This window comes from Suricata suricatta, chromosome 17, assembly GCF_006229205.1.
Source record: "Suricata suricatta isolate VVHF042 chromosome 17, meerkat_22Aug2017_6uvM2_HiC, whole genome shotgun sequence".
In the NCBI taxonomy this organism is placed as follows: Eukaryota; Metazoa; Chordata; class Mammalia; order Carnivora; family Herpestidae; genus Suricata; species Suricata suricatta.
The window spans coordinates 24,275,694-24,295,357 of record NC_043716.1 but is presented as its reverse complement, the minus strand read 5'-3'; the positions used below and the strand labels follow the sequence as shown (position 1 = coordinate 24,295,357).

At 35.1% G+C, this 19,664-nt stretch overlaps 1 protein-coding gene across 1 annotated transcript in view; it reads right to left on the bottom strand.

Annotated features, from left to right (window-relative positions):
• BCAS3 (BCAS3 microtubule associated cell migration factor) overlaps positions 1-19,664 on the bottom strand; it is a 594,659-nt gene that overhangs the window by 303,282 nt on the left and 271,713 nt on the right. Inside the window, exons 18-19 of the mRNA XM_029926997.1 lie at positions 17,263-17,413; positions 3,301-3,345 (exon numbers count right to left, since the gene is read on the bottom strand). Coding sequence (XP_029782857.1) covers positions 3,301-3,345; positions 17,263-17,413 — 196 coding nt within the window. The remainder of the gene's footprint in view (positions 1-3,300; positions 3,346-17,262; positions 17,414-19,664) is intronic.

Sequence of the window (19,664 nt, the reverse complement as noted above, 5' to 3'; positions counted from 1 at the left end):
TGCCTTGGTTAGAAAAACACAAGCATGTAAAAGGCTAAACTGAGATAGAAGCACCATTCCTTTCCTTTTCTAGAACAGAAGGGCACACTCAATATTCCAGTTTAAATGTTAGACACAATATTGCTGTAAGAATTACAAGTGGTATGATGTCTTTGTATGTAAGAAGGAAATTCTTTCTTTATATTCCTCATGGCAATTGAACTTTTAAAAGGAATTTAGAAGTTTTCCTCTCACTCTCAACTTTATTTTTCTAAAAGAAGAACTAAGAGGGAAACTGGAAGTATTTTATTTTAAATAAAGACATTAATAATATACCTAAAATTATTCTACCACCAATTATTCTTCAAGCTCTAACACATTCATGTAAACTTAACAAATAAGACTCTCCTCTCTATTTAACCTTTCCTTTCAAAAATGAATTTCTGATGTTTTATTCTCAAAAGAACAAGATTAGTTTAAATGAACTATTTATATATAAACTGAATACTCTAAGGCAGCACTAATTAAAACTGTAAATATACTTTGATATGTAAGTTTTAATTCTTCTTTGAAATTAACCTTATAGAATACAAATACAGGTTGTGAGTATGGGATATATTCAGACGGGCTACTTTTGTCCACACCACTACGTATATGTTTTTTCTTATGGTAAACAATTAAAAAATACCAGCAGTTTAAACATAATACTACATGAACATTAGGATTTCAATAAATACTTGTTACTTACTTGTAATATTGAATGCAAAATCCATTTTTAACAATTCACCATGGCTATTTCTCTTAAAATTTCTATATCAGAGAAGTATTATATGTGTGATTCTTTTATAATATTTTATACAGTCATTCAAACTCAAATATCCTGGAGGATGCACAATCCCCAGAGTGTATAAGATGGCTAAAATGTCGAAGATGCCCTATATAACTTCCCAACAAGCTTATTTTGTTATCAAAAGGAAAGACATTATTTTTAAACTGACTCACTGCCACTGCATGAATGTAAACAAACCAGTTTATCAAAGAATGAAGAATTAGTTAAAGAATTAGTAGAAACTGTGATCTATCAAAAGCAAAACCTTAGCTAAATACAAAGGTTGTATGAAATGTTCATGACATCTTAAGAGGAACTATACAAATTTCATATTCTTCCAAAACACAAATGTTACCCTACAACTGAAAGCACTATAAACATATTTGTTCGGCATAACGTTTTATTTCGGAACAGTAAATAAAAACATCCTCCGGTTGAATGCTAAATATCATGGAAAAATAGCAAAAACTGTTAAAACAAAGAAGCTCTTATAAACAAGCTAGAAGAAGTTGTCAAATTTATATTCATTTTGCTGCCTTAATTTGAGGTTTCATTAAGATCTTAATGGGAAAAACATGCACCACCAGTGAAGGAACGTATTTTAAAGGGGGATCTTTTAGGCCAGTATAAGTGACTAAAAACGAGTTTCTTGTGAGCTAACGATGGCATCAAACAAACCACAAAGCAGTCTTCTAAAAGACAGGCAATGATTTAAAAGTCTACTATATTTCATATATCCCTTTCTTTAATCTGGCTCTTTTAATCTTGTTTCAACCTCAAATCATTTCTGGTTGACAAGTGCTTTTGCTTAAATTTGAGGAGCGCATAAGCTGTTGAAGGAATGGGTTTTCTTACTAACATACAACATTTGTTCCTCCATCTTTACTTCTATGCAAAAACTTCAATCTTTATTAACATACTAAAACTCTTTTCTTTGTACTTAGAATGAGAAATTTATCCTAAGACGGAATCTAACTCTAAGTTTAGTCCACAAAGGAAATCTGTCATATGTTAAATCTAGCATTTAAAAACTGCTCACTATAAGCTCCTAAGTAAGATCCATGTCTCTGATTTGTTTGGGGAAGAAATCTGGTTAACAAGAAGACGATGGAATTTTTACTCATTTAAACCCTGAATTTCTTTAGAGTAGTTTCACAATCTGTGTCCGAATTCTGATGCTGCATCTCAAGGAGGAAGTTTCCATGATTTGTCACCCTGCTCTTACATGATAATGAAATTTTCAGATGTTCCGGTGGCAGACGAACACTGAGATTAGTTTGTGTCACATGACAGTGTGCCTGAAAGAACTACTGCCGTTTCTTTTTGTTCAGGAGAAAAATGATTGGCAGGTTTTTCCCTAGGAAAATGGGACAGTATGAACAATTCCCAGAAGCAGGTATGAGAACTACATGCACACGTGCAAAACTCTTTAAAGTAGTCTCACTACATTTATAAAACTGATACACCTTACATTGCCCCAAATTTCCTTCTGGCTCACTTAACTCTTAAAAGAAAACCAAAAATCTAATTTAAAATTAGGTTTTTTAAAAAATTGGTTCTTTTCAAAAATGGTTATTTTTCCCTTTTACAAGACATAGTAGAGGCAGCTAACATTTACTGAGCTCCTATTATGTGCCACTTAAGAGATAAGGAAATGGAGAAGCAGGAAGGTTTTAGAAAATGACACACGATCATACAGGTATCAAGTATGTGAACTGGGGTGTAGGACCCATAGTCTGACTTTTAACCAGATTGTTAAACATTCCAGGCTCTAAATTCATTCTACTTCACATCTTTACATAAAAGTATTAAATGTGCTCTGTTTGTTTTTTTCTTTAGACGCTCATGTCTAAGACTGACAAAATTATATTTTAGGCATTATTATATAAGCATTTACTAAATAAATAAGTTATAGTGAGCAGGTGCTAAGAACTCAAAATAATAAAATTATTTAGGGGTTTTATGTGAAACACAAATTTCTTCATCATGTAGGCCCTTAATTAAACACCTAAACTCTTCAAAACAGAACTGACCCTATTTCTTTGGTACCAAATAAAATGCAGTAAAAACTTATAGGGTATTTTCAGTATACCTTAAATATCTTTATATTTCAAAATAAATCCTGTCTTCAAATGTTCACTATGATACCTGGGATGCTTTTATCACTCTGTTACTCGAAGCTTTGAACTTGGGTTTCAGCCTGGCCTCATAATATACACTAGCATTATGAGAGAGTTCTTCTAATTTCTTATTCTTAAATACTACTCTGCGACTGTTTTATTTAACTCTTCAAGAAATGAAACGGGAAAAAAAAACCCCAACTGCTCTTTTAAAACTTAAATCTCGACAGCCATGTCCCATCTATAAATTGCTAGTAATCCGGTGCATCTATCTGTGATCAGGCCATGCAACTGAAAACAAAAGTACGAAACAGAGTTACTTTCCGAAGGACAGCAAACGAATTAGGCATGCGGGACTGAACCGGGACTCACCATGGAGCTTTTATGGAAAAACACCCCGCTCCAAACAGATAAGGCCTTCATGGAAAAGGGGGGAAAATGCACAAAAAATTAGAGGAAAACTCATTTCACATTAACAAATACATGTATATCATATTGTTATAGAGTATGGATAAAATAGCTGAAAAAATTAGTAGTCATTTGTAATGCTGCTATAGATCCTAATGAGTGTGATATAACCAATAAACAGAATGACATGAAGTAACAAGTCCCTTAATTTTCATAGAATTAGCAATTTCAAAATGGTCTATTTCTCCCCCTTTTCTGGAGTACCCCTGTAGGGTTCCTAAGGTAAAATAAAATAAATTTCACTTCTGAGGCCCTTAAAACAAAGTACAAGTTAAATGGATTAATCAGATGGAGAAAAGAGTGGTATCAGCAGCAACAGATGTGTGGTTGCACGACACGAAATGTTTCAAATCAGCTAAAGAGAACACCTAAAAAATTGATAAGCATTATTTGCTCTTCACTGATTGCATTCTCAAAGCCACATACATAGTATGTATTTTCTAGGCTATTTATTTAAAGTAAGTTGAACTGTGCATTGCTGGCCAAAGGAACAAACACTAAATATAAGTAGTATGATTTATTGCCATGGAGGGTCACATTCCAGGAAATTAGCATTTCTCTTAATAGTGACAGAGATTGGCTTCTTCTACCCAGCCTGGGTTGGGCTGGGCTGGAATACTGTAAACTAAAGCCACAACTGTTTATTTTAAATACAACTAGGGATACAAAGTCTGATTTCACTGTTACACATACTTCTTATTAATATTCTGTTCACAGCCATTTCAGACATGCTATGCATATTTGCATACAACGAAAACTGGCTGATTTACTTATATCCCAGACAAAATGTTGATGTAGCATCTGACATTCTGAAGTACGACAGAGAAGGAAAGCACACTGGCAAAACCTGGACATTTTCTTCTTCAACTTTGGTGCTAAGAAATTATAAAAATAAAAATTTCTGCCACGTGATCAGGATTAATCTGCCTGTGAATTGAATTTCACAAAATAAACTTGGGTAAAATGTTTTCACAACACTGAGTACAATTCTCAGGACTGATGCACAGAAGAAACAAAGAAGGGTAAGAGATACTAAGAGACGAGTGAGCCGAAGAACGGAGACATCAGAGAAAAAGAAAAAGAAAAGAAATTTAAGAAACGGTGTCAACGCAAAGTGAATGTCTCTCATAGTTAAAAAGACACAACCAAAGATATGATGTCATTATCCACATTAAAACATTGGATTTTCAAACTTTTTTAACTGAGACCCATAGAAACGCATTTTAGGGTGCACGCTGATGTGTACATGAGTATACATAAACTGAAACAATAATTGAATGAATGTGTTTTTGTCTGTAATAAACTTTGCTATTTTCTATTTCAACGTTGTATAAACATTAATGTTGGGATTTAGTTACAAAGAAGACTAATGCACACTCTGACAGGGTAGGTCCGGGTGGAGCCTGGGATTCGGTACTTCTAACAAGCCCCTAGGCCACACCAAAGCTGCTTGTTTGCAGAACCGGTAGCAAAGCTGCATTTTATTTTATTCTATTTCATTAATGAAAAAAAGTCACAATCCCCTTATCTGATTGCATGATTCACAAATTATATCGGAAACAAAATGTTACTGGAGCTCAGCCTGCATTCCAACAAACACCAATTTAAATAACTGAGACCACTTGAAGCCTCCAATCTCAATAACGCAATAATGCCCTGCAGAAATTATCAGAGAACAGAAACTTCGATAAGTTTCTATATGCCCACAAATACTTCCAAGATGAAAAGGTTATTGTTAGCATACAGTACCCAACTTCTTTTAAGTTTCCTCATTAGGCGAGACACGTGAAATAACAAACAGTTCAAACGATTCTGAGACACGCGCTGACCATCGGGAGCATCTAGACATGAGTCGCTCTTCTGTGTATAGTGTATCAACCCTGGGCGGTGTCCCATCTCATTCTATATATCAGACTACAGCTAATCGCTGTAAAACATCTGAAAGTTTTATCCTAGTCCTTTATGACTTAAAAGGCTTCTTTACAGATCCCAAAAACCATCCAAACAAAATTGAAACAAAACCTTAAAGCTTCCACATTTCAAAAGACCAGATGGTGGTCCCCACCTATAGAGCCAGTAAATACCCTTTCCCAGGTTAAGGTTTCCTTATATATAGAAAGGAAACATGAATTTGCTAAACAAATTAAACACAAGCTTAAAAAAATCTCGTAGATTTTCCTTTCTAGGCAATAGCAGTGTATGTTATCAACAAAAGATTTCAACAACCATTTCCTTCCCCACGATCCTAAGATGACTATTAACTCTCCAGACACTGTAGTAAACAGGCCTGTACAAAGCAGCAGCATTGTCAACTTTAAAGACAATACAGTTCTCACTGTTCACAACATAACCCAGTTGTGCGAGTTAAAAGCAATCCTTCTTCAACCAAATAAGGAACCATTGGCTAACGCAGCTCAAGGAGGGAACAAAGAGCTGGAGAAACTGAATGAGGACCCTCTCTCATATACACTTGGCATGTTCCCCCTCTACACATACCCACTTCTTACCCACTCCTACAAACTGGACCTCTGCCACATATATGTAAAAGAAGAGCCACAAACTCCAAAGAATTAGAGCGACTGACGTAATTACTGACTTTGTATGGGTAGTGTCAGCTGTTCTTTTGAAATGTGCCTGCTTCATCTTTCCTCAGAAGCAAAAGAATGAAAATATAAAGTCACAAAGGACAAGTCCATGATCCAGCTGTCTTCGCCTATGATTTCCTCTCTCCTTTCAAATTCCCACAGTTGTAGTTTTATATAAGGGTAGTAAGAAGGAAGAAGAGAGTATATGACTGGTAGTGTATGTTGAATAAAATGGTTTGTATTAACATATGCAACTCAAATTATGATGTTCAGGTATTAAGAATTTCTGTGTTTTCTCAACACTATTAAGTTTTAGTAGGTTTAAAAATCCTGCCATACAAAATATATTCACTTTGTCACAATTATGTGCTTTTTAAGCTGAATTCTGATTGAAAAACATCAGGGCTGGCCAAGAGATTAAAAATCCAGAAATATTTTTTATAGACTTATTTATAGTGCAATGTGAAAAAACCTGACCATTGGCTTTCAATGGGTTTCTTCTTGAGATTCTCAGAACAAGAAGGAATTGTGTTTTATATAATAATATTAATGCTATAAAAGTTTTAAAATGCTAATTCATTTTGTTGAATATCACATAATAAAATAAAAGCTTTGGTCTTACTAGCTGAAAGCAAGGCAAATATGAAGATTTTTTTTAATGTTTTTTAAGAGAATGAGAGAGATGGAGTGTAAGCAGGGAAGGGGCCGAGAGAGAGGGAGACAAAGAATCTGAAGCAGGCTCCAAGCTCTGAGCTGCCAGTATACAGCCTGACACGGGGCTTGAACTCACGAACCGTGAGATCATGACCTGAGCCAAAGTCAGACATTTAACTGACTGAGGCACCCAGGTGCTCCATGATTTTTTAAATGCAAGGAAAAAGTAAAACGATTTTATTTTGAACATGCTGAACTCTTCCATAACCTGACTTTAGCACTGAAAGGTATAAATGATTCGGTTCAATCATTTATAAAGAACTAACTGGAGTTTAAGAGAAAAATTCCACAAACATACTCTGAAAGTTCTATTTTTCAACTGCCCATGTATTCTGAGAATTCAGACACTATCACATAACAGACACCACACAACAGAGCCATAATTATTATGGACAACTATACGCCAACAAACTGGACAATCTAGAAGAAAAGGAAATATTCTTAGAAATATACAACTTACTAAGACTAAATAATAAATAGAAATTTTAAACTGACTAATATCAGTAAGGAGATTGAATCAGTAATCAAAAATCTCCTAATAAGGAAAATCTTAGGACTAGATGGCTGGTAAATTTTACCAAACTTTAAAAAATTAACACCAACTCTTAAACCCTTCTAAAAAATCAAAGTGGATGGAACACTCCCAAACTCATTTTGCAAAGCCAGCACAATCCTGATACCAAAACCAGAAAAAGACACCACTAGGACAAAACAAGCAAACAAACAAACAAACCAACTACAGGCCGATATTCCAAAGGAATATAAATGGAAAAATTCTCAATAAAACATCAGCAAACCAAATTCAACAACACTTTAAAAGGAACATTCACCAGGACCAAGTGAGATTCATTCTGGAAATGGCAAGATGGTTCAACATAACACAAATCAATATGATACATCACATTAGTAGAGTGAAAAAAAATTTGATGATCATCTAACAGACAGAGAAACCATTTGACAAAATTTAACATCCATCCATAATAAAACTCTTAACAAATCAGGCATAGAAGGAATACACCTCAACATAAAGGCCACATATAACAAGGATAGCTAACATCGTACTCAATGGTGAAAGATTGAAAGCTTTTCCTCTAAGATCAGGAATAAGATAATGGCACCCACACTTACCACTCTTTTCAACATAGTACAGAGCAATCAGGCAAGAAAAGAAGAATTGGGGGAAATAAAAAGAAGTAAAATGATCTCTTTTGCAGATGACATAATTTTATGTATAGAAAATCCTAAAGACTTAATCAAAGGACTGTTACATCTAATCAATGAATTCAGGAAAGCTACAGGATACAAAATTAACATACAAAAATCAGTAGTGTTCTATACATTAATAACAAATTTTTTGAAAAAGAAACAAGGGAATCAATCCCATATATAACAGCATCAAAAACAATAAAACATTTAGGAATAAGTATAACTAAGAAGATGAAAGATCTCTCCCCTGAAAACTATGAGACACTGATGTATGAAATCAAACAAGACAAAAATAAATAAAAAGGTATCCTGTGGTCATGGGCTGTGAAAATTAATGTTAAAATGTCAATACTACCAAAAGCTATCTATAAATTCAATGCACTCTATAAAGGTTCCAATGGCATTTTTTTATAGACATGGAAAAAAATTTCCCTAAAATTTATATGTAACCACAGAAGACCCCAAATAGCCAAAGAAATCCTAAAACAGAAGAACAAAGGAGGAGGCATCACACTTCCTGATGTCAAGTTATACTAGAAAGCTATAGTCATCAAAATTGTATTGGCATAAAAACAAATAGGCCAATGGAACAGAATCACAAACATACATGGTCCACTAATATTTGACAAGAGATCCAAGAATACTCAATAGAAAAATGACAGTCTTTTCATGAATGGTTCTGGGATAATTGGATATTCACATGTAATGAATGAAACTGGACCTGTATCTAATACCAGTCACAAAAATCAACTCAAAATGGATCACGGACTTCAATGTAAGACTTGAAATCATGGAACTCCTTCAAGAAAACACAGGAACAAAAGCTCCTTGACATGGGTCTTAGTAATAATTTTTAAAATAGGACACCTAAAGCACATGCAACAAAATTAAAAATAAACTTAAAAGCTGTGCAGCAAAAGACACCACCAACAAAGTGAAAAGACAACCTACAGAATACAGAATGGGAAAAAAATATTTTCAAACCATCTATCTGATAAGGGCTTAATATCCTAAATATATAAAGAACATATGCATTCAATGGCAAAAAACAAGTAACCCAATTAAAAAATGGTCAAATGACTTCAACAAACATTTTTCTAAATAAGATATACAAAAGGCCAACATGTTCATGAAAAGGTGCCCAACATCAGTAGTGATTAGGAAATGCAAATTAAAAACAAAATAAGATGCTACCTCATACCTGTTAGCATGCCACTATCAAAAAGACAAGAGATAAACAGCCAAATTACGGAGAGAGCCCAAATGTTCACTGACCGATGAATGGATAAAGATGTAGTGTATATACACACATATAAATGTGTGTGTACACACCACACACACCCACACACACACACACACACACACGGGAATATTATTCAGCCACCAAGAAGAATGAAATCTTGCCTTTCGCAATGACATGGGTGGAACTAGAAGGAATTATGCTAAGCGACATTTGTCAATCAGAGAAAGACAAATACCATATGATTTCATTCATATGTGGAATTTAAGAAACCAAACAGATGAACGTATGGGAAGTGGAAGAGGGGAAGAGGAGAGGGGAAAACAAACCACAAGAGACTCTTAACAATAGAGAACATGGGTGCCTGGCCGACTCAGTCGATTAAGCATCTGACTTTGGCTCAGGTTATGATATGATGGTTTGTGGGTTCAAGCCCCACGTCAGGCTCCATGCCGATAGCTCGGATTGCGTGTCTTCTGCTCTGTCTGCCCCTCTCGCGCTCACTCTCTGTCTCTGTCTCCGTCTCTGTCTCTCTCAAAAATAAATAAACGTTAAAAAAAATTTTAAGGGGCATCTGGGTGGCTCAGTTGGTTAAGCACCTGACTTCAGTTCAGGTAGTGATCTCACAGTTCTATGAGTTCAAGCCCCATGACAGGCTCTGAGGTGACAGCTCAGAGCCTGGAGCCTGCTTCAGATTCTACGTCTCCCTTTCCCTCTGCCTGTCACCCCCCTACTCTGTCTCTGTCTCTGTCTCTCTCTCTCTCAAAAACAAACATTTTTTTAAAGTTTAAATTTTTTTAAATAAAAAACAACAGAACAAACAGTGTTGATGTGGGGAGGTAGGTGGGGGAATGGGCTGGATGGGTGATGGGTATTAAGAAGGTCACTTGTTGTGAAGAGCACTGGGTGTTGCATGTAAGTGATGAATCACTGAATTCTACTCCTGAAAACAATATTGTACTGTATGTTAACTAATTAAAATTTAAATTAAAAATGACAAGAGATAGCAATGCTGTCATAGATGTGGAGAAAAGGGAACCCTTGTGCATTGTTGGTGTAAACTGGTACAGCCATTATGGAAAGCAGTAGGGGCAATCCTCAAAAAATTAAAAATAGAAGTACCCTATAATCCAGTAATTCCACTTCTGGGAATATAACCAAAGGAAATAAAAAATCAAACACAAAAAGGTATCTACCTTCCCAAGTTCCTAGCATTATTTACAACAACCAGGACATGGAAACAACTTGAATGTCCATTGATGGATCGACCAATGGATGGATAAAAATGTTGTGACATATATATGGAAACAACACGGAAAGACCTTGAAGGCATTGTGCTAAGTGAAATACATCAAAGACAAATACTATATGATCTTATTTTTCTTAAGATAAGTCTTTTTTAAAAACTCAGAAGAAGATATCAGACTTGTGGTTAGCAGATGCAGAAGGTAGGAAGAGGGGGAATTGGAGGAAGGTGGTCAAAAGGTACAAAGTTTCAGGTATAAGATAAATCAGTACTAGGGATGTGATGTACCGCATGATGACAATAGCTAACTCTGCGGTATGACATATAAGAAAGCTGTTAAGAGAGTAAATCCTGAGACTTCTCATCACAAGGAAAAAGTATTTCCTTTTTTCTTTTCTTCTCCCTTTTCTTTTTATTGTATCAGTAGAAGATGGATGTTAGCTGAACCCATTTGGTAATTATTCTATTGTATGTGTAAATCAAATTATCATGCTACATGCCTTAAACTTAAATAGTGATATATGTCAATGTCGTCTCAGAAAAATGGAAAAATGAATAAGCCCATATAAATGTTAAATGTACTAAATAGAGAAAATTCTGTACAATACTATGCGTAAAACTGTAAAGTAAAGCTGTCTTTTCTACCAATATATTCTAGCTACTTTCGTGACTGTGCTACATTCTGTGTCTCCTCTGTTAAAGAGCTACAGAAATGGACTTACAATTCTCACATACATACAAGCAAAATTAGTCTTCGTGTCCATTTTTCCAGTGTTACTTTTCATTTTTCATTAACTTAATTTTAACCACTCCATACTGAAGATACCGATGGCAAATCTCAAATTATTGATCTATAGGGCAAACTGAAGCTGAAACAGACAGGCTGGTTCACTACCTAATTTGAAATACACTCAACATGCAAATTTAAATTATAAACTCAAGATTTTCATTAGAAAAACATTAGATAATGTTAAAATTCTGCCAGATGCTGCAGAAAAGACACTAGAATAGCATAGGCTATCCAATTTCTGTCGAAAGTTACCACTACTGATTTTTAATAGTAGACTTAATTCAAAAAACAAAAAATCCGTAGATTTATGGTAAAAAGAAACAAATCATGGTATATTTTAAATACTCTACTGATGGAGCACAAAATTTGTAAACTCCAGGTGTGGTAAGAATATTGTACATGCAGATATATCCATATCCATTCTAATGAAAATACATTGTCCATGTTTTTATATTTGGAACAAAACATTTATAACTTATTATCAAAAACTAACACCCAAACAAGACAAGGCTGGGAAGTGGAGAATTACCATCTGCTACAGTATCTGGTGAGTCTTTCTCCAAATCTTTTCCATTTAATTCTCAGAACTTAGCATATAAAGTTTGGGGTCAGGCCAAACTCTGTAGATAAGCCAAGGGAGACCTAACTGAATTAGAAAAAGAAGGCCTTTCTTCAAGGCCTACTGTATGCCAATGTCACTTCCTCACTTAGCAAGTTCTATGGTAGATTTGGTTTACAAATTTGAGATAATCGAATAAATGCTATTAAATATTTCCATTTCTAAATAAGAACAATCATCTAGGTTTCCTAAACGAAGCTTTTGTTATCGGCCTAGGGCTCACCAGTGAGTGAGGTTGAGAAAATAGGGAATGGAAGCAAAGCTCTGATGGGAACTCACACAATGTACAGCAAAAAGATGATAATCCAAATATATAAACTTGTATTCTTCAGATGAAGAAACTTATCTAGGACACACCGGTAATATGTAGCAGAACCAACTGAGATGTCAGGGCATCAGATTCCTAAGTCAAAATGCTTCGACTACATTAACCTATTTCTACAGTATCGGGCCCAAGGTTCCCAATACCCACTTCAAGTTGCTCACAAAGACATGAATAAATATAAAGATGGGAGAAGGTGCTCCATTTAAGACAAAAGAAACATGAAAGACAACAAATCATCTCATGTTTACGTCACTGAAAATGGTCAGTTAGTTAAGAACAAGGAAGTAACTTCATTACCAATATCTGTATTTTTCATTCCCATGAAATTACTCTGATCTTTTTGAAATTTGCTGCTGTTTGTCCCTAAACAATGATACGTATATATTAATAACTTTAGACTTAATGCATATAAAATTAAGCATACTGATGAAAAATTGTTTAGTAAAATTTTACATAGGAAGCATTCAAAAAAATCTTTATCACTTACTTGATTCATTAATTCAACCAAACATCTATGAAATGCTACTTAACAAATCCCTACTATAAATAATACTTTACACTTCAAACCAGTGAGCAATTTCTTAGCACCCAGTTTCACTTTCAGAGATCAGAACTATTCTTATTTATGTATCATAAAAACACGACGGAGGTTTTTCCAATTTGCCAGTCTTACACTGGAAGAAAATGGACTCCGTTTGAGTGAGTGTTGAGCTACGTGTTTTCTAGCACTTTTGCCTTCATCAATGTATGCTGCAATCAAGCTAAACAACAGCTGTTGCCAAAATAGGCCTTATTTCCTCCAAGTGCTGCTTCTAGGTACAGAACATGAAGGTGTAAATACATCTGTCTTCTGCCATTTGTAGTTCTACTGGCCTCGTGCATGTCTTGGAGTAAGACAGATGGTCCCTGACACTGTACAGGCTTCCAGGGATATATATTTCCAAAAATAAGAGGGCAGATGTGAAATATGGTAAGCACACGTTTTATCCCCTCAAGGTTTGAACTGAGGCTTCTATCTCAATTTGAATATTCAAGTATAGGATCCTTAGGCAATCCTTAAAAAATCTCTGTGCTAGAAAAACAACTTTTTATGCTTATTTTGCCTTTATGTCAAATATCTAAGACATGGAATGAATAAGTGTCGATGTAACCTAGGTAAGTACATAATTTTACTAGATATATCATCAGGTATTATCAGGTATACTAGGAGTAGTCACAGAACTTACATGTCTATAAATGAGTCAGCTTTGTGTTCTATTTCTACAGAATCCACATCAAATACTTCTTGTGAATTTTATTTTTATGGGCCCAGCACGCTTCCGCTGCGCCACTCTGCTCTAATTTTATTTTTAAAATGCTAGCAAAGGCATGTCATAGAAGAACAAGTAAATTAGAATTTCTAGAATGAAAAGAGACCTGAAAAATAAAAATTCCATTTGCTCATCACTCTGGTAACCTTAATATGGCAAGTAAAATTCTCAGTAAATATAACAAAATTTAATGGAAATAATGCAAATTAGCTAACTGCAGTCTTGATAATTGGTCATAGTAAAAAAGTTTTATTAAAAGTAAAATAAATATAGCCTTTAAAATCTAATGGGATGAAATCAAATGATATGAATGTATGGGATTTGGTTGAAATCTCAGCATATATAAAAAATGGGAATTTAAGGTAATATATTTTGTTCTCATAAAACAAATATTACTTTTGGTAAGGCAAAATACATGTGTTCCAGTGAAAATGCGAAATTTTAAAGTAATAACACCATAAATTGTATTCTGAAAACTCTATGAACAAATGTTGGGGTGACTTAGAGTAAAAATTAAAAGGAAATACAGTATAGCAATTTCTGGATATCATCAACACACCCTTCAGAAAGTGGCTTGGGGGGGTGCCTAGGGGGCTCAAGTCAGTTAAGCATCCAACTCTTTGATTTCAGGTCAGGCATGATCACAGTTCAGGAGTTTAAGTCCCACTTCAGGCTCTGCGCCAGCAACACAGAGCCTGATGGAATTCTCCATATCTCTCTGTCTCTCTTTCTCTCTCAAAAATAAATAAACATTAAAAAATAAAGAAAGTGGCTTAGGGGTATTAAGTCTTATAGGAATAGCCAACTATAAGTTATTAATACTATTATCAAAGTGTGTCTAGGTCACTGTGATCTGTGTAAATAGGAAGCCAGAGAAAAAAATAGCAGGAGGGGTGGGGAAAAAAAGAACGGCAGGGGAGGGGAGGGGAAATAATAGGCAGGGGAGTGTGTGCTGCCCTAACGGCTCCACCACCAGTAGAGGAGTCGTCACGGACAGCTCCGTGACAAAAACCGACAGTGAGTTTTTAAATCTTTTGGTAACTGTACTATGGTTACATATGAGAATACCTTTGTCTTTAGAAGTTATATAGTGAAATTTATAGGAATAAGGAGCCACTAAGTCTACTTTTAAATAATTTAAGAAAATATGGTGTGTGTGTGTGTGTGTGTGTGTGTGCGTGTGCGCGTGCACATCCACGTGAGCACACATACATGTGTGGGCAGAGTGAGAAAATGTGAATGATAAGGCAAAACTATTAAATTGTTCACATCTGGGGGAAATGGCAATTCCTTTTACGGTCTTATACCTTGATTTATAAATCTGAATCTACTAAAAATTTTAAAAATTACAAACCAAGTATTTGTTGTGGGACAAATATTCTCTTTAAACACTTCAAGACAGGACATGCTAAAAAGAATTTAGAAACTCAGCAAAAATATAATGGTCTGAGAATCGAAATAAAAAGCCAAGTCAACAATGCAACATGTGTATCTTGAACTAACATTAATTCCAAAGCATATAACTCAAAACATTTAAGTTATTTCATTAATAAATAATTACTAAATTGTGTATAACATAAGGGAGCATAATAAATGCACTCTAAAAATCTAGGAATTGTGACTAAGTTTTAAAAAGAAAAGAATTGTAGAATTTATGCAAGTTCATGCAGTATGGTAAGGCAGGGAGACACCAGATGATTAACAGTTTCTGTCCAGCTAAGGCCAGAGAAACAGAGAGGAGAAAGAAAAGAGTGTAAAAGACTGAGAAACTTTATGTTTTTTATTGTGGAAAATTTCAAATATATACGAAAGCAGGCTCAGTTTCCACTCCTCCCCACAAATATATTGAATTAAATTCTAACATCATGGGATTTCACGCACAGAACCTCAGTTACTGTCTTAGAAAAGCTTATTTGAAAAAGACAGCAAATTCTTTACATTAAAAAAATAGCATACCTTGTAAGTTTTAAAAACAACAAATACCAGAAACAATGCTAAAATTAAATTCAAGAAGAACAATTTTCAGTATTCTTTCACATGAATTCAGGAAACACACAGAAAAACTCATAAGTTCTTTGCAGAATTGTACAATGCTTGGTTGAATCAAGAAGGTATAATTATGGATGACTTCTATGAATAAAAAAATAACTTTAAAATCATGATTCAAGATTTAGTCTAATTTTTATTTGAGTCTACATCCCAGGAAAGGTCATACAAAGAAAACATGAACGAACCGTAAATATAAGTTCATAACCTCTTCACTATTCATAGCTACTCTAATTTTAAATATTTTTTATACTTATTTTTCAGGGAGAGAGAGACAGAGACAGAGGGAGAGACAGAGTGCGAGCAGGAGATGGACAGAGAAAGAGGAAGACACAGAATCTGAAGCAGGCTCCAGGCTCCAAGCTGTCAGCACAGAGCCTGACATGGGGTTTGAACTCACAGACTGTGAGAACATGACTTTAGCCAATGTCGGACACTTTACTGACTGAGCCACCCAGGCATCCCTTTACTTATCTTATTTCAAAATAAAGAAACTAAAATAGGAAAGGGAAATCAATATTCTATTTAAATTACTGAACACAGTTAAAGAGCCGAAATCAATTTAAAAAAATACAGGTCCAATAATCTATATCATTACATTTCTAATTTGGGAGTAAGTATATTTTTCCTCCCCCCTCCCTAAATATGCCACAAACTCCATTTTATTTCTGCATTCAGCAATAAGATCACTTTGTATACAAATACCACTCCACTAGGTAGAGGTTCTATTTCTGTGTGATGGTGAAACTTGGAGCTCAAAGGTCTTATCCCTGAGAATGAGTATTTCTTCTCATACAAATGACTTCTATAAACACTTTACCATTCAGCACAAAAGTATTAAGACCAATTGATAGCGCAGCCAAATAATTTAATCTATTCCTTTTGTTTGAAAGGCCCTGAGGACTGTTTGAAGCCAGAATTGGGTTTTCTCTGAGCTACCTGAAGACAAAATTTAATCATTTCAAATTAGATTACATCTCAGGATTGCTTATTGATGAAATAGGTAATTTGCCTATAGATACAGATTTTCCTGGTACAAAGGGAATTTTAGAATCACTATATGACTGATCATCTAATGGTAACTTAGATATAGTACTTTATTTTCAGGAACTCAAAGGAGTGATAATTTTATATTCCTAACCAGTAGTAATTAAAGATGTTTTTAAGTAGCTAAAATAAGCACAGACACATCAAGTGGGTCACATCAAATGTCTTTAAGGATGATAATGACCAATCTTGAGTAAAGCCCAAATTTTAGGACTCTGGCTTTTGAAAACTACCTATAATATCAAATTGTCATAACAGTAATGACAGATTATTATTTGTAAATTATACCACAATAAAGGTGTTTTTTCCCCGTAAGTTTCCGAAACATGGCTGTCCTCTAACCAAGTTCTTTCCTTAGCATCTGGGCCAGGTGAAATTCGGTAGTCATTATAAACCCAGATTATGTCCACAAAAGCAAGACACTGAAACTGCACTTTCAGACAAAGCTACAAGGCAGCAAGTATAAAACTGCGTCGATGGGTCTGGTTTTTATTAGTCAGTACTAGTTTTCACAACTTGTCACTGCTTTGTCTCTGCTCTGAATGTATGTGCACATGGTTGTATTTGAGTATGTTTGTGCATGTTCCATACTTTGTATTTATTCTGCTGCCATTAAGTCTCACATGGGCTGGAAATGAAAACTGTACTTAAATGACCCAAAGAAAATGTATATTTTATTTTTATGTATCCAATCCTCTAAAACAGCTCTTTAAAAAAGTAGCAAGCCTAAGGCCTTACCCTGTTCGTTTGGTGATGGTCCCCAATGTCATTGGTTGCTTGATCTGTGCAAGAGGCATCAACACCATCAAGCTGGGGAGAGGAGAGAGCCGAGGATTGCCAGGGTTGTTGTTGGCAAAGTTATTGTAGGAGTCTTGGCTGTTTAGTTTCCCTAAAAAAGAAAAATAAAGAAAAGCATCACCAAGAGATGTTTCCTTCTCTCATGTGATTTGCACTCACTCCACTAACCATTTACGAAAGGTATCAAAGGCAGAACTGATTCTAAAAGAATCAGGGTTATATGGTTGGGAAAAAACAAAGGATAATTGTAAGACCAAGTGTGACTTGACTATAAACAGACTTCAGTCTTTGGGGACAGAGGAATGGAGGCTACAGAACTGGATAGATGTTAAATGGTTATACAAATAATTAGGATAACATTTAATTATAATTTTATGGTCTTATGAAAAAATACAGGATAGTAACAGAAAACAAAACAGGAAGATGTAAGGTAGTCTAGAGGAGGCACGGAGCATTTCTCTAAACAAGCTGAAAGCAAGTGGGTAGAATATTCCAGCCACAGCAGCCTGTGAAGGCTGGAGGAAACATGAGTCGAGATGAGTATTCACAGAGAGTAGAATGAGAGACACAGCATGAGACTAATAAAAGTCAGGCAAAACCGTCACCTTCTTCCCAACATCTACCACTCGCCATCATCAAGTTTAAAACCAAAAATCAACACATTTCCCTTTATTTTATGCTGGGCATTAATACACAAAATAAAAAGAACGGTCATTATGGCTCAGGAATAACCAGGAGAATCAAACTCATCTGTGAAAATCTGATTTCAGATGCTATAAACATTTATGTACAAGTTTTGTATGAATATAAGCTTCCTTTTTTTGATAAATAGTCTAAGGATGGAATTGCTGGTCATAGTAAATGAATGTGTGCATGGACATAATAATTGTATGTTTTAAGATTATAAGAAAATGCCAGTTTCACGAAGTACCTGAACCAGTTCTCATTCTCACCAGTAAAAAGCATCATAGTTCCAGGTCTTCCATATCCTCACCAGCATTTGGTATTGTCACTCTTTTCGATTTTAGCTACTATGGCTTTCTCCAATGCATAAAGTTTAGTACTATTTTGTTCATGTACTTATTTGTCATCCATATTCCTTTTTTGATACAATATCTCCTCAAATCTTGTACCCATTTTAAAAACTGGGTCAATATTTATGCTGAGATATAATTCATATGTTGTGAAAGTCACTCTTTTAAAATGTACATTTCTGTGGTGTTTGGTATATTTTCTAGTGTAGCACAACCATGACCACTATCAAATTTCAGAATATTTTCATCACCCAAAAAGAAAGCCCACGCCCACTGGCAATCACTCCTCCTTTGTCCCACCTCTCAGCTTTTGCCAACCTCCTTTTTGAGTCTACGGCTTTGCCTATTCTAGAATCCTCATAAATGGAATCATACAATGTGCCTTTTATGACATATCTTTTCAAGGTTCGTCCATGTTGTGCCAAAGGTCAGTAGTTCATTATTTTTTAAACCCAAATAGCATTCCATTGCATGGATGTACCAGATTTTATTTATGCATTTATCAGTTGATGAATATTTGGATTGTTTCCATGTTTAGGCTATTATGAATAATGTATCTATGAAAATAAAGTGCACAGGTTTTTATGGAGACATGTATTTTCAGTTTTCTTGGATATATACACCGAGGAATAGAACAGTTAGGTCTGTACTTGACATTTTGAGAAACTGCCAACCAGTGGCTGCACCAATGTATGAGGGCTCCAACTTCTCCACATCTTCAAAAATATAAAAATACTGTTGTTGTCTTATTTTAGCCATCCTAATTTTTTAAATGTTTATTTATTTTTGAGAGACTAAGAGAGACAGACTGTGTGTGAAGGATGGGCAGAGAGAGGGAGACACAGAATCTGAAGCAGGCTCCAGGCTCTGAGCTGTCACCATAGAGCTGATGCAGGAATTGAACTCACAAACTCTGAGAGCATGACCTGAGTTGAAGTCAGATGTTCAACTGACTGAGCCACCCACCATGCTACTGGGTATGAAGTAGTGTCTCATTATGCTTTTGATTTGCATTTCCCTAATTACTAAGGATGTCATAAAACATCTTTTTCATGTGCAGTTTGGTAATTTGTATATCTTCCTTAGTTGCATATCTTCTTTGGAGAAATGTCTAATCCAAAATATTTGCCCATTTAAAAACTGGATTGTCTGGGGCACCTGGGAGGCTCAGTTGGTTTAGTGTCTGATTTTGGCTCAGGTCATAATCTCATGGTTCATGAGCTTGAGCACCACGTTATGCTCTGTGTTGACAGCTCTGAGCCTGGAGCCAGTTTTGGATTCTGTGTGTGTGTGTGTGTGTGTGTGTGT